The following is a 23,684-nucleotide window of genomic DNA, read 5'->3' on the forward strand; positions in this document are numbered from 1 at the left end:
GCATGAAGCTGGAGAAAGGCCAACCTCTATATCAGATGCACCAGAACGGCAGAGGACAGAAGGTCATGGAAGGTTCCTACACAGACAACAAAGCTTAACTCTGTGGCTGTAATAAAGAATAGTACCAGGAAACAAGAACATGAGCAGAGTCATCCCAAAAGACCATGGACAGAGCTGTGGCAACAAGACCGACTGCTCAAGTGGCCACCAGGACAGACACACAGCACACTTGCAGACACATCTACTTGAAGCCACATTGAGAAAGGACAGAGATAACAGGCAGCTGAGAGGTGAGGTATTATTTATTCAAAGCAGTGATTGTTATCACACAGTACAGGCAAAGAAAGAGGTTTATAGTCCAAGGGAGACAGGACACAAGACAGAGACTTGGGGAGGATGGGGAGGAGAAGATCCCTGGTAGAGCTGGGGATTTAGGATGATGTGGAGGGGGACAGGTGGGAGAAAGGAAAAGGTTGGAGAAGTTGGGATGGACATGGGAAAGCTGGCAGGGGAGATGGAGAATGATTCAGAAGGGAATAGAAGGTATAGCACCATGGTGGGTGGATGGGGTCTGATGGGGCACTGAGGACAGCATGGGAAGGACCAACGGGGACAGAGAAGCCTGGTCAGCAACAGGGAGTGGAGGGAGCAGGGCAATGGGGACAAGGACATCCACTGCCCTACGACTCCAAAGCACTATTTCATTGCTGGTTCATGTCCCTGATGTTAAATCTCTTGGCTTCAAAGGTGGCCACAGCTGCACTGGTCCTCACTTGGGTACTAACTCCTGAACCAGGCCAAGGAGCAGGTCAGGTCAATGCCAAGGGATGCTCTAAGGATTTCTCTACCCTGACCATTGAGTACTGGCACCACCAAGTGCTCCTGGGTGCTGTTAACTGATGAGGACAGACCCATCTGCCACAGCCATGGTGTGGTGAGATCCCCTCCACCGTGTACCATGCAGGGTGCTCCTCACCCTTCCAAGTGCTGTGACCCAGCTCTCCAGACCTCTCTCGGAGCCAGGCAGGGAATGCAGGTCTATGGATCCCCAGGAAGACTTGGGAAGACCCAGCTTTGCTTGGGAGCTTGAGGTTGGTGCATGTCTCAGGCTAGGTTGGGGTGGGAGGTGGGCAGATGACAACAAGGGGGGGGTCAGAAACATCCCCCCCATTTCCATCTCTCATGCTGATGAACTGCCAAGGTTAAGGGTTATCATTCCTCTGTGCTAAGAGCTGTCACTGCTCCTCATCCATAATTTTCTGGTGGCTGGTCCTTGCTGTTGGTGTCCGTGGAGCAGACTACCTGCAGGGAAAGCTGGTGGTTTAGAAAGCATTAAGATGCCTTCAATCCATTAGCAGGCTTTTCTTTAACTCTTGGGCTCCCATCTCCTCCACATGGTTAGGGACCATGGTTAGGGACCTCCACAATCGTGGGTAGGGAACTGCAAGGCACCCTGCAATAGAAATGAACACTGTTTACAAGCAAACCCATAGTTCGTGATAAATCACCATCCTGAAGTACTTAGAGATGTTACCTTGCATCACAGACCCAGTGGCATTAGTGGAATTGCCCCCAGCCCTGAAGCTTGTGTGAATAAGGGTAAATGGAAGCGGATCTCCAACTGGATCAAACTTACCATGACACAGAGCAGAGGGAAGCAGAGGGATCTGAAGCCCATGATGTTCCATGTTGGAACATCACAGTTATTTCCAGCTGTGCAAAAGACACTGTTCTTAGTGCTGAACATGCCCATGTCACCATGTTCATATGACGTATTTCTTCTTCCTATAAGCTCCTCTTCTGTATTTGCTGTTGCTGTTGGGGATGGTGGCAGGTATTCCTTGGATGCTGGCAGGTACTACCATGACAGAGACATCTTAAAAAGCCCCTTTTTCTCCTGCACTGGCACATCCCTAAATAAACCCTAAATCCAAAGGATATTGTGGTACAAGAAGCTGCATATGTCAGCTGATGGAGTATCAGCACTCACCTGACCTGGCTTTACCAGTCACAGATGCAATAATGATAACAGGCTTCCAAAGGAAGCTCAGAGGTTTGGAAGTGGCAAAACTGGTAAATCTCATTCCTTGCATCAGATGGAAGCTTAAGTGGCTTGGCCACAGGACTAAGATGGAGAACATCATAGAATCATTGAATAGAATCATGGAATCAACCAGGCTGGAAAAGCCCTTTCAGCTCATCCAGTCCAAGCATTCCCAGCACTGCCAAGGCCACCACTGCCTCATGGCACTGAGGCCTCGTCTCCACGGGGTGTGAACCCTTGCAGGGCCGGTGCCTGCAGCCCTGCCCTGGGCAGCCTGTTCCAATGCCTGAGCACCCTCTGGGGCAGGAATTGCTCCTCACCTCCATCTAAACCTGCCCTGGTGCAGCTTGAGGCCGGTTCCTCTTGTCCCATCCCTTGTTCCTTGGGAGCAGAGCCCAGCCCCTCCTGGCTCCATCCTCCTCTCAGGCACTTGGAGGCAGCCATCAGGTCCCCCTGAGCCTTCTCTTCTCCATCAGGCAAGAACCTCTTCTTTCCCCCTGCACAAGACTCTTGGGTGTTTTGCTGCAGCCCTCAGAGCTCGAAGTATTCAAAACCAACTGATTAAAACCAGGATCTCCTCATGTGCTGCTCACACTGTGCAGCCAAAGCAACACCTCAAAGTTGCACTGAGATGCTCCATTATCAAGAGTCTGAGATGCAGACTTGACCCTTTACATTCAACACACCAACGTTTTCTCTCCTCTCCTTGTCCCCTCACCCAGACACCAACACTGACTATCAGGAGCCAGCACCTCCACACTAAATGCTCTTACGAGACAAAGCATTTCATGTTTAGTAACCCACCTCCAGTGCTTTGCATGGACATGATTCTCACAACAGCCCTTGGAATTAGGTGGGCAGTGCAAGTTACTAATGACTTATAAAGGAGTTAGGAGCAGCAGATTCAGACAGTGATGGTTAAAGCCCAGAGGATCCAGGTCCCTTCGCCTACCACCACATCCCATCCTTCTCCTTTGGCTGTTTAGGCTTTGTGATGCTGAGCAACCTCAGTGAGGAACAGGGAAGCAAAGGCATGTTCTCCAGCTCTGAGTGGGGGCCGCTGGATCATCCATCCGTGCTTGAAAGACCTTTGTGTCATGGGAAGAAACACTGTTGGCCAACCTGGATGATGTCACAGATGAGCCCCATCAAGGACCCATCTATTAAAAATGAACATTATCTCCAATATCAAATTGTGGAGGGGTGAAATGATAAATCCCTGCACCTATAGCTCAGCTGAAACACCTAAACACCATATAGTGATGTGTGATCATTGAATGGATGGGAGCTGGTAGGAAAAGGAGAGGGAAGGTAGGGGCATACATCAGGACATGAGGAAGCAGCACTTGTCATCACCATGTAGTCAAAGGTGGAATAAATCCAGGAAGTGATTTGTAAACCAGGCAGGGATGAGAAACAGCACTCAGAAATGGTGAGGCAGAGAAGGGTTGGTGCTCCATGATCAACAATTGGAGGAGAGGCTTCAAAATACAAGCCCAATGCAGACAGTTCTCCCCAAGGCTGGTGGGGATGTTATTGGAATACCCATTAGAAGAGAAAAAACATGATTGAAAATAAGCATTATAGGTAATTAAAACTGAGATTAAGCCAAGATCAGGGCTCACCATTTAAAAGGAAATTACACCCTCATCCCTGCTGTCTTCTCCACTATAATTTCTCCACATAGCCTCCATCTTCATTAATACATTCATGAGCCTTCACCTTCATTAATACATTCACTAGACTACACCTTCATTAATACAAAATCAGTGCTTTGGACTTCCATAGTCACTGTCAAGCACCCTGGGAGTGCTCAACCCAAAAGCTTACTACCTCCTTTCAATGATTTATAGCCCCTTGATCCCTCTTATTGGGCTTTTCAGGTGGTTCGGGACCAAAGCAAGTTGGGAAAGAGTGATTAAGTAACCTCATCCACATCCCCTCCCTCCAGCTCTTCATAGCATCATAGAATAGTTAGGGTTGGAAAGGACCTTAAGGTCATCCAGTTAAAACATGGGGCTTATCTTCTGCTCCCTGACCTAGTGCAGCACGGACACAAAGTCCTCATGTCCACCATGAGGTACAGCAGCATCCTGCATGCAGAGCACTCACCCTCTGTTCATGACACTTGTAGACAGAGGATACAAAAGCAAACTCTCTGCTCCATCTACATGGCTTCATGTCCATCTTCACCTTTGCAAACACTTGGCTCTCAGGCTAAAGGGAGCCATCTAAAGGGAGTGAGGTTTGACAGCTCCGTTGTCCCTATGGCAGGCAGGGAAGTGGTGGCTTTAAGCATCACAAACCTGATCACGGTTGGAAGGGTGCTTCTTATGGAGAAAACAAGCTCGAGGAGGTGGTTATTCGTCTTTAGCATTTATTTATCATTGGAAAAAAAAAGACCCTTTGAGCAAGCAAAGATCACAAGCACATCACAATCCATTGGCTATACATTAATCCGTGTGTGTGTGAGTGTGTCTGTGTGTCACTCTCATCAGAACAGCAAGAATGGAAAGAAAAGAGCACCACGGGGGAGCCGTGGGCGCTTAAACACGTTACAAGAGACACGTTGGCGATATGCAACCAAACCCAGGCCACAAAAGATTAATTAGACACTTCTGATCTGCCTCCAAGAGGCAAGAGGTTGTGGAATTGATGGGAGCCATACACAGTGGCTGCGTTGCGAATGAAGAAGCAGGTGATCGGTGTGCGAAGCAGTCAGGGAACAGGAGCATCAGTCAGCAAATAGCACCATTTTGCAGAAAGGAGAAACAGTGAAATACAGTGAAAATGCAAAAGCAAGCAGTAGACAGCATAGGAACGGTCACAGGGCAAAAAGCAAACCATTTCTTCTGTTGTTTTTACAAGGAAAGCAAAACGTATTACAGATCAGCAGTGAAACAGAATCAGCATCATGGTAGCTGAACACAGAACAGCAGAGCACTCTTTCCCAATGGGATCGACAAGCTCAGAGTCCAAAGTGAACTTGAAACAGCAGGGATTTGGTCTCCTTTCTGATAAACCTGAGTGGATGGGTATAAAGTCTGTGGAAGGTAAGAGCAATGCAGGATTTCACCCTGAGGCTTGGCTCTGCTGCAGTTCCTGGTATTTGATGCAACGCTAAACTGTGCTTGGATGTGTGCTGAGCACTTGGTACACATGGAGCAAAGGCCAGGATTTATATCCCTAAGTTGTTGTTGTCTGAGAGGGCCCTATCAGTCTCCCAGGCTCTTTCTGCAAAGATTGGAAGCTTCCAAGGATCATTCATCCCACTCAAAGAGACGTGTCCAAAATAGGCAGTTCAATGGCCCTTGGAAGTTCCTTCACTAGAGATGGAATTTAGACCACTTCATACCTAGCTTTGTAGTGAGATGCTCCCAAAACCTTCATGTATTAAGTACCCATATTCTGAGCACCCACTGTGCATGTTTCATTCCAAGACAGTGATGGATGCTCTTCATTGAGAAGAAGCAATCCTGAAGCCCTGGATGAGAACCAGTTGATCCAGAGGCATGGAGATGCTTGGATTATGTGGTCTGTCTGAGCATCCTAATCAAAGAATCAATATCGTAGAATGGTTTGGGTTGGAAGGGATCTCAAAGCTCATCCAGTTCCAGCCCCCTGCCATGGGCAAGCACACCTTCCACTAGATAAGGTTGCTCCAAGCCCCGTGCAACCTGGCCTTGAACACTGAATGATGTTCCTTGGACAAAATTTGGTTACCCTTGAAGTCAAGGGCTAAACTCCCATTGACTTTAAGGTAAAGTGGTGCCAAGTGTGGTGTCTCTTTCAATGTGAAACTTAGGGCTGAAAAGCCCAATAAGGAGAATTATTTGGCATGGTCTTTCCTTATGTGTAGCGAGATCAGTGTGTTGGGCTATTGGTATCTGTCTACATGCCTTCCTGACATGTTCTGCCTGCTGTGACACGTCATCTTCACACTGCTTCTATATCCTGTGACATGAAAGGACATTACTGAGGAGTGTGAAGACGCATGAAGCATCTAAATGCCAAGGAATCACACCAAGTCTTGGAAGCTCAGGCTTCTCTGGCCACTTGTCCCTTGTGCGATGGGGTGGGAAGAGCACCCAGCTCAACCACAAGCCTTTCACTGAGCCGCTCTGGAGGCAGAGCTGAGCTTTGCTGCAGGGGCTTCTGAGCACTCAGAAAAGCAATGGTCAATATGGACAGGTCAGCGTCTCCATGGAGCATGCACATCCAAGAGAAAATGCACTACATTGGCAAAGAGTTCCACAGTTTTACTTCCTGGAGGATTTCCCTGGTTTCCTCCTAAACATTGGAGGTTTTAAATATATATATTTCTAGATATGAATATATACTTTTCCACATACACAACCTGACTAGCTCATAGCACACAGTTCTAACACAGCTAAGCTTGGAAATACACCACGGAATTCAGAACACTACACTTACTTTATACTCAAAGGTTTAGGCCGTTAGCGCAATGCAAACAGGACACATCACACGACACACTGAACTTGGCATTTATTCATTACTAAGGCCAGCAAATGTCACTATCTGTGCACCACAGAGCTTTCCTCCTCTTTGGAAACTTCCTCACAGCCTTGTAGCCCACTACTCCTTTATGTTTCCAAAAGAACCAATTCTAATGGGGTGAGACACCAAAAATGGGACTCCTCATCCTCATGGCCCATCACTTCTTCTGTTAGCTTCACATCTCTACAATACCTTAGCAGAAAGACTTCCCTCATTCAAACTTCTCTACAACAACACAGTTCTGATACTTTACTCCTTCACCACCATCTTCCTACCCTAATTCCCATCTCTCTCTTCCTTATTCCCAATCGTCTGTTCTCTGAAAGCTTCAAGCTGGACCGTATGTTAGGATGGAAATACTGAGCTGCATAAAAGAAGAACCTTTCATCTTCACTTGCAGCTACTCCACTAAAGGAGACTTCAACACCTCAGTTTGGTGGGACCAAGACTGATAGGTAGGTATCTAGGTCCCAATCCAGAAGTTAGGCACATAAATTTGGTTTGGGACCATACCTCTTCCAGCTCCCATTGACTCAACGACCCAGTCTCTGGGGGATGCAATGCTAGCCTGTTGGCCCAGTTCATACTCATTGACAAATGGTCCCACTGTGTTGACAGCTTCCAAACTGGTCTTGCTGGGCATGGGGATTTCCTATAGGAAGAGCACAGTAAAAAGGATTGAAACCCTGAGATCTTGCCTGGAGGGAGCCTAGGGATCCCAGCAACTGGTTTATGGCCCTCTTTGGATGCGCATAAGCCAACATGAACTCCAACAGATGGTAGAGTCAACACAACAGGCACTGACAGCTCTTAGCCAACCTGCTTGACTCACTTCTTCCTACCCTTTGGAAGGTCACCTTTGCAAACTACACCTCTTTCTGAAACCTAGCTCTGTCTACTGGCACCCCAGAAGTGAAGAAAGCAGACCAAGATCCAAACCAAACCAGGAATAACTAAAAAATTCCATAACCTAGGGGAAGCAATAGGGAAGAACAGCCTGCTGATAACCTAGCCTGACCTGCCACATGCTTGGGAAGTCTTCACTGCTCTCTGTGCCTTTCCTCAACTCCCTTTTTGTTTAAACCAAGGACTTCAAGAGGTGTTGGGTGAAGCTGCCTTGATGCAGCTAGACCTACCCACAGCTACTCTGGAGGGGGGGATTGGCCTTTTATCTGCACTGGATCTCCTTTCCTGTTGCTTCTTGGAGCAGAAGTCCCACCAGCGTCACCAGGGGAAGTGGCCCTTGGCCACACCACTGATTCTAGTGGATCCACAGCACCACGAATGAACCTCTGCTCCTCTCTCTGCCTCCAAAATCTTCCACCTGCTGACACCAGTGGGAGATGACCGAATAAAGGCCAACCCCAAAAGGACAACATGGGATGAGAGCACAGCCCCTCCATGGCTCAATGGGCACTTCCACACCATCAAAGCATTAAAGGACCAAGCCAAGGTTAGACACAATCACGGCTGATCCATCACCTTCATCTCCTATGACCCCACTTGTGCATTCCCACGTCCCTCACTCTGTGCAGAGCCGTGTTGTGCAGGCAAAGCAGAACAACCTGACCTCAGAAACAAGGATTCCCTAATCCTCCTTGGAAATAAAACAGAACAGCTTCTAATACAATCAGAACAAAAAGCAGATTAGAAGCCTCTAATTAATTTTGTGGCCTTTATTTAATCAAAGAAAGGAAAAAAAAAAAGGGGGAAGGGAAGAAAGAAAGGAAAGGAAACTAAAATGAGAGAGAAAGGAAAGTGCAGTGACATTTACTCTTTTGCCTCAGCCAGTTTATTGTTCATCTCTTTGCTTTTCTCCTTGTCCTCTGGCTTTGCTGTGTTGGAGGTCTCGGCGCTCTTTTTCTTGGCAGCCCGGCCTGATGCAATCTGCTTGTCTTTGGCCTTTTTCAGGGGTTTATGGCTTGTTGCGGTCTTTTTTGGTTTGGAAGGCTTTACGCTAGGCTTTTCCACCTGCATGGAGGGCGACACGCAAAACGACAACACAGAGATGGAGAGACGGAGAAAGAGGGACACAAGGACAGGTGGGAAACAGGATTTAGATCAGAAATAGCATGAAAAGCACTTCTTTCCTCAACTATGCCTTGTTACAAAGGGAGGGGAGCAGCTGGGGGCACGCTGAGTTGCAAACGGCCAACTCCTTTCCTGGTGTGGATGCCCTAAAGGCACAATGACCCTGAAGCCAGCAAAGGGCATTGAATCCAGACCAGGACACAGCAGGAGAGGGAATATCATCAGTCATTTTATCCATTCATAGAATCATAGAATCATGGAATGGTTTGGGTTGGAAAGGACGTTAGGATCATCCAGTTCCAACCCCCTGCCATGGGCAGGGACACCTCACACTAAACCATGGCACCCAAGGCTCTGTCCAACCTGGCCTTGAACACTATCAGCGATGGAGCATTCACAACCTCCCTGGGCAACCCATTCCAGTGCCTCAGCACCCTCACAGGGAAGAACTTCTTCCTTATCTCCAACCTGAACTTCCCCTGATTCAGTTTGAACCCATCACCCCTTGTCCTATCACTACAATCTCTTTCTCTGACTTCAGGAGGGACTTTGGAAGCCCACAGGGGATTGTTCCTGTCTGGATTTGAAGCAGAGAAATGATGCTCAGGACAAAGAGGCTGCTACAAATCCCCACCTCTCTTTCAGGACTTGACTCCTCATGCTTGTCCCTTAATACATGCCACAGTGGAGTAAAATTACTTGGGGATAGCTGGGACACGGATTGGCACTTGAGCAAAGTCCACAGCAGTGTGTGGCATCAGCATGTTTCTGCAGGCTCCAAAGTAGGGAGGATAGCTTCAAAATTAAGGAGGAACAGAAGCATTCAGCTCCTCCATGCTGACCCTGGCATCCTCTGACACCTCACAAACATAAGCACTTAGGGAAGGACTAACTGTCCTAGGTGTAAACCGGCACAGACCGACTCCTTTTATATGCATGCAGATCCTCCACTGTTCCTAGGAAATAAGGCTGGAACATATTTCAGCTCAGGCCCTTCGTCATTGATCTGCATTTACTGTCAAAACCTGCCATCTTTAACGTGCATTAACCTGTACCAGAGCCCAGAGAATCCCAGACTGGATTGGGTTGAAGGGACCTTAAAGCTCCTCCAGCTCCAACCCCTGACACGGGCAGGGACCCCTTCCACTGGAGCAGCTTGCTCCAAGCCCCTGTGTCCAACCTGGCCTTGAGCACTGCCAGGGATGGGGCAGCCACAGCTTCTCTGGGCACCCTGTGCCAGCGCCTCAGCACCCTCACAGGGAAGAGCTTCTGCCTAAGAGCTCAGCTCAGTCTCCCCTCGGGCAGGTTCAAGCCATTCCCCTCGTCCCGTCACTCTATGCTCCCTGTCCAGAGCCCCTCTCCAGCTTTCCTGCAGCCCCTTCAGGCACTGGAGCTGCTCTAAGGTCTCCCCTTCACACAGCAGAGGGGCAGGATCCCCTCCCTGAGCTGCTGCTCACGCTCTGGGGGTGCAGCCCAGCACACGGGGGGGTTCTGGGCTGCCTGTGCCATGTATCCTGGCTCATATTCAGTTTTCCATCCACCACCGTCTCCCAGGTGGATCCCCAGATGTGCTCACTGGTTGGAAATGAAGATGCCACACAAGAGGAGTGACAACAGGCAGCTTTACCCTATTGGACAGTGATGCAGTGAAGGCCCTGGGCTCCTTCCACCATGTCTCTCACCTTAGGAGGTTCTTTATAGGGCTCACTGTAGAGAGTGCGTATCCTTCGGCGTTCCAAGTATTTGTTATCAGCTGGAGCAGGCTTACTGGTTTCCCCCTTGAACTGAGCGCTGTAACTGGTTTCATGGGTCATTTTCTCCTCTGGTGGCTTGTACTGGGGCTTTGCTCTTATAGCTTTCACAGGCTTGACGTCTACCCACGGTCTGAACTCATTTCTGAGGATCAAAAGAGAAAGAGGTTTAGGAGTAAAGCCGACAGGAGAGTAGTACAACGTGGGAACGGCATCCCCCATTGTTCAACAAGGAAAAGGTTTTGCCTCCATCCACTCAGGTTTAAAGAAACTGGCTCCCAACAGCTCGGTTTTTACTTCACAGAATAGTTAGGGTTGGAAAGGACCTTAAGATCATCCAGTTCCAACCCCCTGCCATGGGCAGGGACACCTCACACTAAACCATGGCACCCAAGGCTCTGTCCAACCTGGCCTTGAACACTGCCAGTGACGGAGCATTCACAGCTTCCCTGGGTAACCCATTCCAGTGCCTCAGCACCCTCACAGGAAAGAACTTCTTCCTTATATGCAATCTAAACTTCCCCTGTTTCAGTGTGAACCCATCACCCCTTGTCCTATCACTGCAATCCCTAATGAAGAGTCCCTCCCCAGCATCCTTGTAGCCCCCTTCACACACTGGAAGCTGCTCTGAGGTCTCCACACAGTTTCTGTTCTCCAGGCTCAACAGCCCCAATGTTCTCAGCCTGGCTCCATACAGGAGCTGCTCCAGCCCCTGCTCATCCTCGTGGCCTCCTCTGGACTTGTTCCAACAGCTCCATGTCCTTTTTATATTGAGGACACCAGAACTGCCCACAGTGCTCCAGGTGAGGTCTCACGAGAGCAGAATAAAGGGGCAGGATCACCTCCTTCACCCTGCTGGTCACGCTCCTTTTGATGCAGCCCAGGGTACGGTTGCTTTCTGGGCTGCAAGCGCACACTGAAGCTGGCTCATGTTCATTTTCTCATGGACCAACACCCCCGAGTCCCTCTCCACGGGGCTGCTCTGATTCTCTTCTCTAACATTCATCTTCTGCAACTCAACACAGGACACACTTCTCATCAAACTTCCCTGCAGGCAAGAGAGCTGGGTGACTCAGAAATGTAAGGAGCCAAGATTCCCTTACCCATGCCTTTAAATAGTGAATGGTACCATTCTGCCTATGTTATGTACAATATTCTGTTAATTGCATGAAGGAACAGTTTAAGATAAAACTGTCTTAGCTGTAAACTCCAGCAGAGCAGAAAATTCTGTTTATCAGGTATTTGAGTTCTGGCTTCTCTCTATTACTGAGTTAATGAAAATATCATCATCTTTCATTTCCTTTGGACACAGCTGCAACTTTACCCAAAGACATCTCAAAGGTTTTCAGCATCTGGACACATTCTGGTTCCCATGCACAGACCCCTTCTCTTGCATTTTGTAGTTCTTCCCCAAAACCACCAACTCCTTACCAGTTAGTTCTGAAGCAAACCATTCCATTTTCCCTCGAAGGATTGCCATTCACCCTATAATGGGGATGGAGAGAACCCGATGGTGTTGCTACCTTAAACAGGTTGTGCTCAGACATGCTCCCAGGCAGTGTTTAGATCCTCCAATGCAAGCCAGTGTCTACCCTAACAGTGGTGATCCAAGCCCTCCTCAAAGGGCTGAATTCTCATTGAAAATCAAAGCCCTTCTCTTAATTTTGGGACCTCTGAAGCAATGGGACCTTGAAGTTGCAGACCCTTGTCCCTCCTGCCCCATTCCATCAACCCCTTTGGGTTATGCTGCTCATCCTCAGCCTGGTTTCTGAGGGAAATGACCTCTGTGTGAGGGTACCGCCAGTCAATCCCTTCCCATAATAGCTTTGAACATCTTAATCAACTTCTACCAAATTGGACAAATGCTCATGGAGATATTCAGCTTTTACTTATAAGAAGATAAGCAGCTGGACTGAATCCAGGGGCTCAGGAAAGCTTCACATGGACACACACCCTTCAGTCATCATCAGAGCATCTGCTTAGATGGGGAGGCTGCAGAAGTTCATCTCTTGTCCTCAAGGACCAGTAATAACCGATCCCTTCATGTGCAAGATATCAGGGCAGCTCCCTGCCCACCCAGTACTGCATTACCCATTCACATAGCTGTTAAAGACCTTTCCCTTCCAAGATAACTGCTGCTTGCAACAGTCTCCTGGGTGTGTTTCTCCTCCTAAGACACTTGTGTTAAGGTCTCATCACATCTGCAGGGTGTCTGTGTCCTTGTGATTGTCAATGTGGGGTCAGTGGGGCCTGGAGAGCCCTTCCCTATGGCAGAGATGGGTGACTGCTTTAGGATGAGCTGAATGCCTCTTTGGGCTCTGTCATCTGACTAGATGCCCAGTGATGGGAATGCAAACATCTAGCACATGTGAAGACACTCACACATACATCCCTAAATGTAGGTATCCCAATCTATGAGCCAAATCCTGTCTTCAACTCTCCATTCTTCCTTCATACTGACTCTACCTACATCCACTTCTTATTTTCACTGTATTTCTTCATTTCTCCCCTTCTTTTACTCTTCAGCCCTTCTTGGCCTTGGATAACACTGTCAAACCCCAAGGATACTGCCTGTTTGAAGGATGCTACCTTTTATCCTTCATGAAACTGTTGTACTGAACGAATGAAGTGAATGGGGTCATTTGTGTCCCCTTCTTTCCTGTTCAGTGAATGCCTCCCTCTTGTCTCTGCAGCCCATTGTTAAAACACCCCTCCTGAGCGAAGGGATGAGAGAAAGGAAGAGGAAACATCTTTAAAGAACTGAATTAAAGATATGAATACCTCAGTGACTAAATCAAAGTTCATTCTAAGTTACTCACAAGGTAAGAGGCTTCTTCCTAGGCTCCATCATCCACAAAACAGACTATGTTTTTCCAACTGCTTTCCAAAAGGCAATAAAATCATGCACTAATTCTCCTTGTCTGTCTGTCACTCACATTCCTTCCTAGAAACTTCTGAACCTGTTAGCTATTCTCTATTGTATTTGTAGCAGAGGTAGAAATCTCACAGGTAAGAATCACAACCTTTCCTCAAATCAGTGAGTGGGCACTCGCATCATGCAATGGATCTGGGCTGTTGATGCAATAACCAGTCTCATTTGACTGTTAAAAATGAGCACAAATTCCTCTGCTGCTCTCCATCCTTGCTTTGCTGCTCTTACTGCAGACATAAGAATCCTGTGACTACTCAGGTCCACTGCACTTGGCAACAGGACCCTTGACTACTTTGTGCCTGCCAGGATGAGCCTGGCTTTGCAGGCAAAGCACAGACTAACAGCCATTCATAGGTGGACCCATGCTGCTGTGGCTGCCCTATCCCTGGCAGTGTTCAAGGCTGGGTTGGACACAAGGTCTTGGAGCATCCTCCTCTAGTGGAAGGTGTCCCTGCCCGTGGCAGGGGGTTGGAACTGGATGAGTTTTAAGCTCCCTTCCAACACAAACCAGCATGGGATTCTATCCTAAACCCCTTTCAGGCACATATGCATGTCACATCACATGGTAAACATCATCTAGTCCCAACCCCTTGCCATGGGCTACCTACTATGCAGAGCAATGGAAGGAGGAGAAAAACTCCGACCATTTACTACAGCTATGTTTGGTGAAGCAGTTGATCTTAATGCCTGGTTTTGATAGTCAGTCAACACCTAAACTGCAGAAGTGTTACTAGAATAGGCACAGCCTGTTCTGTGCTGGTTGTGTCAAGGCCCAGAAACTCAACTTGTCACGGTTAAACAGCACAAAAGTACTAATTCCCAAACCTCTCATCTCCACCACAGATGAGTGAGGGAAAACAGCCCATTGGGAACTGCCCTTGGAATGTGCCAGCTCCTAAACCCAGCACAATTGCTTGGAAAAGTACTAGCTACCCTGAGCCACAGTGTAGGTAGGCAGGAGCGTGCTAACACCTTCACAGCCTGCATCCCCACATCTGAGCACCAGGCACACTGAGTTTACTAATGCAAAGTGGGAATGAGGAGGCAGGTGCCGTGCTTGAGGTCTGCATCAGTATTGACTGTAGGGATGAGGGGGAAGCCTCAGGAAGGTGACCGAAATCCCCTTCCCAGGTCTGGTGAATGTCCATCGAATGGCTATCTCCTGCTTTGGAGAAAAGCCCTTCAGTTCTGAGACTTCCCTCATCTCAAGGCTGAGAGAGTTGTGCTTGTTCAGCCTGGAGAAGACTCCAAGGAGACCTTATTGTGGCCTTTCAGTTCTTAAAAGGGGTCTATAAGAAAGATGGGGAGAGACCATCAGGGCCTGTTGCAATAGGATGGAGGGTGATGGGTTTAAACTAAAAGAGGGAGATTCAGGCTGGATATGAGGAAGGAATCCTTTACAATGAGGGTGATAAAACACTGGCACAGGTTGCCCAGAGAGGCTGTGGATGCACCATCCCTGGAGACATTCAAGGCTGGGCTGGATGTGGTTCTGGGCAACCTGAGCTAGTTGAAGGTGTCCATGCTCATCGCAGGGGGTTGGAGTAGATGAGCTTTGAAGGTCCCTTCCAAACCAAACCATTCTATGATTACCCTTTAACATCCCAAGGCCAACTTGCAGGGTAGGTCCCCCAAAGCTACAAATTCTGGCTGCAACCTGAAATAAGCCCTGAAAATCTTATTTCCCCCTGTTTTGAGAACAGCTCATGTAACATAAAATACAAAATTAGCTCTGTATGTATTTTAGGGGCTTGCCAGACCCCATCCTAAAAGAGCACAGCCTCAAACTCACCTAAAAACTAAGCAAAAGCCTTTGCTCACACTGCAAAGATGAGTCAGCATGGACCAGAACCAGTATGGATGTACCCAACAGGCAGAGCTTAGGCCCTCTCTTTAATTCTTTATCTAAGGGATTTCCATTGCTCTTCATTTCGCTGAGGAAGATGTTAAGAATTGCTATCTTGGCATGAAACACAGGGCTTGAACTGAAATAGCAACAAATCTCCTCATTTTCTGCCTACCTCTGGTCCCAGCCTTACAAAGAATAACAAGAATCCATCATGAACCCAGCACTGACCTGAAATGGAAATTGAAATTAACTCAGCAAAAAGGAGCCTATGAGGCATGAGATGACCTTTTGTAAGCCCAACAGGGAAAATACACAGTGAAGATAAAGGGACTTAAGCCATTTGTAGACCTCCACAGGGCTACAGAGGATGGGGCAGATGCCTTACAAATGAACAGGTAGAAGATCATCTTATAATTACCTTATATATCTCTTCATTAGGGACTGTAGTGATAGGACAAGGGGTGATGGGTTCAAACTGAAACAGGGGAAGTTTAGATTGGATATAAGGAGGAAATTCTTTCCTGTGAGGGTGGTGAGGCACTGGAATGGGTTGCCCAGGGAGGTTGTGAATGCTCCATCACTGGCAGTGTTCAAGGCCAGGTTGGACAGAGCCTTGGGTGCCATGGTTTAGTGTGAGGTGTCCCTGCCCATGGCAGGGGGTTGGAACTGGATGATCTTAAGGTCCTTTCCAACCCAAACCATTCTGTGATTCTATGACAGCAGCCTGGGGAGGTGGTGGCCTGATCTATATTCATTAAAGCCAAGAGCTGCTCTCTACATGCATCAATGGATACCACACACAGCTCTTGCATAGGGCTTCATCCACCCTGGTTTAATTGCATCTTCCCCTTGGCTGAAGGTTGCTAAAGGTGGAAGGTGACCTGAACACCCTCCTCCACCCCAGCCAGGGAACTTGGGGTTGATGTGAGCTCCAGGCTATGGCATGCAGCCATCTCCGGAGATGCTCACCAGCACTTCTGTAGGCACTAATTGCCTTCACCTACTGGTGTCACAGCAAAGCCGAGAGGGGGAAGGAACAGGAGAGTCTTTGAAAGACTTTAAGAGAGCTTACATTTGTTCAGAATCAGCACAGGATGTTAAATGTATTCTGCTGACAGCAGTGGCACAGGCTCTGAGCCCAACTCCTTCATCCCAATGTGCACGTCCAAGGGGTGCAGAAAAGGGAGACCGGGAACTTCATGAAGGAGTCCTGCACAGAAGGGATATTTCCAGCTTAATCTGGAAAATTATGGCTTAACCTAAATTAAAACTACTCAGGTTTTTCATTGGGGGAAAAAAAGGCTTTACAGAATGTTTGGTCTGAAATGTTCCGTTCGTTCTAAAATTGCTGCTTCTGACAGGCTGACATGTTACTGCAACACAGAATCCTAGATTACAGACTGGTTTGGGTTGGAAAGGACCTTAAAGCTCATCCAGTTCTAACCCCCTGCCACGGGCAGGGACCCCTTCCACGGGCAGGGACCCCTTCCACTGGGGCAGCTTGCTCCAAGCTCCTGTGTCCAACCTTGCCTTGCTATGACCCCTGCACCCTAAGACACCAGCTTCAACCACTTCATCCCACAGAAGCATAGAATAGTTTGGATTGGAAGTGATCTTCAAAGCTCATCCAGTTCCAACCCCCCTGCAATGAGCAGGAGCACCTTCAACTAGATCAGATTGCCCAGAATCACACCTCAACCCAGCCCCTTTGGTTAAAAGGTCAATTCCAACCAGCTCCTATTGCAGTCTTCTTCTCAACACATAATATTTGCCACCCCAAGAGCAAGAAGTGCCCTCTCATTGTCTGCTGCATCAAGTGCTCTGTCTCTAACTCCTACAGGGATGCTTAATGACAGATTTATCCTCTAGTGCCCATGCTATTATGTTGTACACAATAATTTACTGTAAGTCTGCACTATGAATGGTATAATGAAGCTCCTGGTGCCCAAGATTATTTTGTTCCCTAACATTAAGACTCAACCTCTAAGCCATGCACACACACACAAGTACATACATACACAGAACAAGTCAGCTTGGACAAAGCCAGCATCTAATTGTGTGCAAAGACTACAACAATGTGATATATTAATGCTTGGATTTGAAACCTGGACAATGCACAAAGGAGTAAGTATGAGCAGGATGGGAGGGATCAGTGTGTGTGGACATTCCTGGTCAGAGCCCATCACATACAGCACTGGCATAGGAGAGGAGGAAAGTGCTGAGCCTTCAGCAAGGCAACTTTAGCACTGGCTGCAGCAAGCTATGAGAAAGGCACGACTAATGTACTGAAAGGGATGAAGTCAACTCATTTGGCAGAGCAGAACCATGCTGTGCTCCGTTTATAAAAGTTGCTTGAATCAGCAGCCCACAAATCATGGGTCTGCATTGCCTGAGGACCACGGAGCACCACGGCCTTCCAAGGAGGCAGAGTTATTCCACATGCCGTCACACCTCAAATGTCACAAGTACATGACTGAAGGTGATGGTGAACGCTGCAGAGGGCCAAAGAGCTGAAAAAGCAATGTAGTTGTGGGAGAGCAACCCCAAGAGTAACAGCCCTGCCACTGCTCATGTCTCAGCACAGAGGAAGAGGAGAGTTGAGGACCATCCGTGCTCCATCCCTCTGTGTTCAAGGCTAGGTTGGACAGAGCCTTGGGTGACATGGTCTAGTGTGAGGCTCATGGCAGGGGGTTGGAACTGGATGAGCTTTAAGTTCCCTTCAACCCAAACCAGGCTGGGATTCTATGAATCCATGGGAAGAGGGGAATCTGGTGCAGCAAGAAGTGCTGCCTAAGGCTGTGGAAAATGATGCTTTTTAGGTCAAATGAAGCAAATGCATGCCACAAACTCACAGTGTGATCAGACCAGCAGCAGCAGGGTGGGAAGGGAACATAAAAGCATCACCTCTCATCAATGATAGGCCAGATGGTTATAGAACTGAAAAGCTGCTGCCCAAGGAGATGAAGGACAGCACATCTCACTGACCCGCTCTGCTTCACAACAGCTCTGGTCCAAATTGCTCCATTCACACTGCTGGGGGGCGGTTCATTAAGACCATTTACCCTTCTAGTGTTGGGCAGGGACCTGACTTTCCTGGAAGCTCTGTTGGAACTCATGGCCAGCTCCTGTTCCCTAAATCCTGGCCCTTCTCCAAGCTGGGGATGCTTTAGTGATGCTGCAGTTCAGCTGCATTGGAACTGCAAGGTTTGCCCTTGAGGCAAATGATGGAGACGGGTGGTAGTGGTGGATAACAGATAGGATTTTGTCTTAATGTGGTCAATGATCATCCAAATCAGGGATGTAGAAGGATGGGTCTCCCCAGAGGAAGGTCAGGCTATAGCTGCTTGACATGAAATAGCTTTTCTGTTGCAGCAATGTTATTTGACTGGCTGTATTCTCTCCTCCCTTTAGGGAATCATCACTTCCCTTCTTTCTCTGTTTCTAATGCAGTTCACAATCAGTGTGGCTCTTTGCTTTCATTTCTAGTCTGTGCGACAGTGTAATTGCTCATCCTGGCACAGGAGTAGGAATAGATGCAGCAGTAAAGGAGGTAAAGGAGGAAGATGGTGATGCTTAAATAGCAGCCATTGTTTTGCCACTGTGTTAGTCACTTTGGGCATTATTATTTGCTCCTTGCTGTCTTAGTTACTATATGACTATACCTGAATATCCTTCCTATGCTGATTGGGCACCAGCTGTCCTGAAGCTTCATTGTACACATGAAAAATGAAGCAATGAGTTGGTCACAGTGAGTTTCAGTTAATACATGGAAGCAATTCTGCTGTGGGCTTTAATAGGAGATGTGGTAACCAGATTTCAAAAGGTTTCTATGTCTGAAATGGCAGCAAAGCAAATGTTACGAAATCATGGATCAGGATCCCCATGACCATCCATGGAGGGAGCATTGACAAACAAATACGTTAACCACTAAGTAGAAGAGAACCAAACCAAGCCCAAAGGGCAAAGTTAGTGGCCAGATATGTGGTATTCAAGTTTTCCCTTGCAGCATGCTCCTGACAACCCAGTGCAAAGAAGCTCCTGAGTACCATGTTTCTCTTTGTAAGGGCATCACCAGCAGGGACAAAGATGCCCCTGTCCCACTCTGCTTGGTGCTGGTCAGGCCACCCCTGGAATACCGTGCTCAGGTTTGGTCCTGCTGTATAAGAAAGATGTAGCTGGGATGGAGAGGGTCCAGAGAAGGGTCACAAAGATGGTCCAAGGGCTGGGCATCAGTGAGGAAAGGCTGAGAGAGCTGGGACTGTGCAGCTGGAGAAGAGAAGGCGCAGGGAGAACTGATCCATGTGCCAGAGGTAAAGGGGGGCTGCAGAGAAGATGGAGACTCCCTTTGGACAAGGAGTCCCATGGGAAAGCTGAGGGTAATGGGCACAAGTTACTGCTGGGAGATTCCCAATGGAGACAAGAGGAAAACCTTTCCCAATGAGAACAAGCAGCCATTGGAATAATGTCCCCAGGGCAGTGGTGACTCCCCAGCGTTGGACACTGTTAAGATTGGGCTGCACAGGGTGCTGGGCATCCAGTCTGGGTCATGCTGTGCCTGGAAAGGTTGGAGCAGATGATCCCTGAGGTCCCTCAACCTGGGATTCTGGGATTCTACGATTCTATAGTTTCTTGTGTGCATACTGCCCATGCAAGTGAATACATGATTTAACTCCATGGTCTCCCACCAGCATCCCCCCTCCACCTTCAATGCTCGCTGATGGAGATACTGATGCAAGGTCACAGCCTCAGTGGCTACTCACACCAATGGATACGTGTCCTAGACGCCTACAGCATAGAGAAGCCTGCAGCTCACCTTAGAGACCCAGCAACGAGGATGGCCTCATTTTCTGTCAGACCACTGAAAGCAGGGTATTGTAACAAGCAGGTATCTCCCAAGTGACCTTAAACCTCAACAGCTCAGCCAAAATATTGCCTGAGAAAGCAAAGCACACACATATGCTCAGGCTCCAGAGACACCCGAGTTTATCCTATTTTGGTACACAAAGTAAAGCATAGAAAATAGCATAAAACCAAATGTCTTATATATATATATATTATATGTATATACATGCATATGCTTTGGATGCATCTTATTTTCAGAAAAGGAAGGATAATTCAAACCCACACCAGTTTATACATCACAAGGGCTGTCTGAGTGGCATTCCCACTGCACACAGGTCTGTGCTCTCCCATGGATGGGAGCAGCTATTTCTTACAAGAACCACTCAGAATCCATCAGCTGGGTACCAGCTCCAGCAGGATGAATGCTTCACAGCTGTATTTCTACTGTACCCCAAGAGTAACACCACACAGACTCCAACAACGCAATACCGAACACGGATGAACATGGATTAACCCACGTTTAGCCCCATCACCTCTGCTGTGCCTTTGTGGGTGTATTTGAGCTCGTGCTATTGCTTTACAAGATTTTATATACATAATGAAGCTAAAGTATTCTTTTAGCATACAAAAGCGACAAGGCAGTTGCTGGCTTTGACAGTGGGCTGAGTCCTGCTTTCCATTATACACCTTCCCATGCAATGTACCCACTGAATGTTTCTTTAGTCAAAGAAACATTAATTTAGTCAAAACTAAGAGGTTGTAATGCTTTCCTAACTGAAAGAACCATAACAGAGCTGGGTGGGAACTAAGGAGATGAAAGAAGAGAGCATGGATTATAAGATAAAGGATTACTGAGCAATGAAAGGCGGAGTCAGATTTTCCCCTTTACCCTTAATACTGTCCTATTTCAAGGGCTGCAGAATCAAGATGTAGATCTGAGCTGTGCAGTGGATGGTAAAGTGCAGAGAATCCTGCTCCAAATCTATGTGGAATGACTGAGGAGGAAAATGACACTGAAATTACCCTGGGTGCTGCGGTAAGGATGCTTTAATAGCACCATGGACTAAACTGGGCTGAGCTGATGAGCACAGTTTAGGGGGAGAACTGGGAGGTAGAAAGGCTTCTTTGGGAAGAACCTTATAGGAAACCATGAAACACACCACAAGTGACACGGCTGTAACAGGAGTAGAATGAGGTCCATTAAAGTGCATCACTAACAGCATGATACTCAAATCCATGCCGCTTCCAGTTAGCCCTTCTTTCTTCAGCATCTATGCCTGCAGGAGGCACAAGAATAGATTTAATTGTTGGGAATGAGAAAAATAGCATAGGAAACTCTCTCCATTTCCCCATCCCATCTCTGTGAGCTTGGGAAAACATCAGCATCACTTGTGCATCCTTAACAGTGTAATGGGGAACGCTGACTCCGGCTCCCAAACAACTGGATTGATCCCGTGATACTGAATCAGTAAATCCTGGGCCCATCAAAGCTGTCTCAAGGGAGTCTGGGAAAGAGACAGCACAAGGCAGTGGAGCAGATGGCTGCATTGTGAAATCTCCTTCTAATTAGGTGAAATGGGGACTGATGGGAGTGAATGCAGCAATTACTGGTCACTGCTGGTACCACGCTGCCCACACGAAAGCCATCATGAATAAAGGAGAATCTGTCAGAAAGCTTTGTATGGGAAAACAGTGAGAAAGCAGGTTCTGGAAGGTTACTTTATGATTAATTGGTTGTTTTTTAAGGGCTTCTCCGGTGCTTTTAAGGAGTGGAAAGCCCTGAAAGCAAAGCACAGACCAAATGAGCTGTGGCTTTAGAGCAACGGTGCTCGTGTTCAGAGGCTTCAGTGTGTTTGATCCAGACCATCACCCCAAGCACACTGAAATGAGCAGGGAAACACACCCTGCACTCAGCCCTGTGCTCTGCTCCAAAGGAGAGGTGTGAAGACGAAAGAAGCCCTAAAAGTGGAGAATCTGGAACATAAAGGCACGGCACGTGGCTATAAGCAGCTTGCAAAGGGTAAGATTTACTCCCTTTGGAGGAGAAAGCTGAGCAGAGACGTGGTTTTCTGTTTCCAGATGCAAGCAGCCTGTGTGTAACATGCTCTGGGGAGCTCAGACCAAGAAGAGATGAAAGAAAACCCCAGGATACGTGCACGGATGCCTGGGCCAGCAAAGGAGATTTAGAAATGCTGTGTGCAGGGAACAAAGCCTGAAGAGCTGAGACCATTCCCATTTTCAGGAGCATCTTGCATTGATGTGGTTTTGGAAGCCAATAGGATGTTGCCATCCAGGGGTCTGATGTCCTGGGGTCTTTTGGTACCTCTAGCATCAGGAGGAGGTTGCAAAAGGACTGGGTGCTTTGACACAGTGCTGCATGGATGCTCATGGGTCCAGAGACACGCAATCTAGAGGAAAATGTGGCCATAAATAGCCCTAAAAATACACCTGATCGTGGAAACCCACTTCCCAAGCAGGGTATTGTTAATGCACGACTGCAGGAAAGCATCCCTCTCACTACACAATCACTGCAAGCATCTGCAATCACAGCTCTACCTGCAATCACAGGGCTGCAGTCACAGCCCTACCTGCAATCACAGGGCTGCAATCACAGTACTACATGCAATGACAGCCCTACGTGCAATCACAGCTCTACCTGCAATCACAGGGGTGCAATCACAGCCCTATCTGCAATCACAGAGCTGCAGTCACATCCCTACCTGCAATCACATCCCTACCTGCAATCACAGGGCTGCAGTCACATCCCTATCTGCAATCACAGAGCTGCAGTCCCAGCCCTACCTGCAATCACATCCCTACCTGCAATCACAGGGCTGCAGTCACATCCCTATCTGCAATCACAGAGCTGCAGTCCCAGCCCTACCTGCAATCACAGAGCTGTAATCAGAGCCCTATATGCAATCACATCCCTACCTGCAATCACAGAGCTGCAATCAGAGCCCTGCCTGCCAAACCCCAACCCCAGCTGCCTGCACACAGAATATGCTCTGCAATCCCTTTCCTAAAGCCAAACCAAAAGCTCCCAGGCAATAAATCAGGGGCCTGGAAATTAAAAGCACTGGTTTTATAAGTGTCCTGCAAAGCACTGAAAGGAGGATTTGTTAGATTTGTTATTACTAAGCACTTTTGTGTGCAGAGCAAATGTTTACAGCCTCCCTGAGCCATTTCCATCCAGTGGGCAAGTAATATGTATTTAGAAAGGAGACAATCTGCAAATACTTCTTCTCCTGGAGCTGTTCCAAGCTTAACGAAGAAAGAAGACATGCTAGGGACAAATGTATTAAGGTATTTAATTGAGAGAGATGAGGGAAGGAGGCACTGCGCTTGTCTCCCAGGCATAGCATGTTTTAAGCACACTCCTAGATGGGTGTTTATTGCAGCTGACAGAGCAGAAAGGCTCAGGAAAAGCATTCCTTCCCCTCCCATCAATAATTCAGCCCTTGTAGCAGCTCATAAAATGTTTATATTAAGTAATAACTAAATATTGCATTACAGAAAGAGTAACTCACGTTCCAGCCAAGAGGAACATCAACCCGAAGGAGGGTGGGGAAAATGACTGCCTTGAAGCTGGCACATCGGGTTGTGTCTGCGGAGAGCACAGCTAAAGCAGTGAAAAGGGGCTGCACTCAGTGCTCTGGTGGATCAAATCCTGGTCCTGCCTCAATGACAGGGCTTTTTCCATCAATATACACATGG

General features: G+C 47.8%; 1 protein-coding gene across 1 annotated transcript in view; it reads right to left on the reverse strand.

The window, feature by feature from the left end:
* Nucleotides 1-284: 284 nt before the first annotated feature.
* Nucleotides 285-23,684, reverse strand: part of MAP6 (microtubule associated protein 6) — a 38,158-nt gene continuing 14,758 nt past the window's right edge. Inside the window, exons 2-4 of the mRNA XM_061351420.1 lie at nt 10,276-10,489; nt 8,337-8,533; nt 285-1,453 (exon numbers count right to left, since the gene is read on the reverse strand). Coding sequence (XP_061207404.1) covers nt 1,399-1,453; nt 8,337-8,533; nt 10,276-10,489 — 466 coding nt within the window. The 3' untranslated portion in view covers nt 285-1,398. The remainder of the gene's footprint in view (nt 1,454-8,336; nt 8,534-10,275; nt 10,490-23,684) is intronic.

The sequence above is a fragment of the Neopsephotus bourkii genome, unplaced genomic scaffold (assembly GCF_033783945.1).
Source record: "Neopsephotus bourkii isolate Nb327-2 ecotype Australia unplaced genomic scaffold, CSIRO-AGI_Nbou_v1 NB_580, whole genome shotgun sequence".
Taxonomy (NCBI): domain Eukaryota; kingdom Metazoa; phylum Chordata; class Aves; order Psittaciformes; family Psittacidae; genus Neopsephotus; species Neopsephotus bourkii.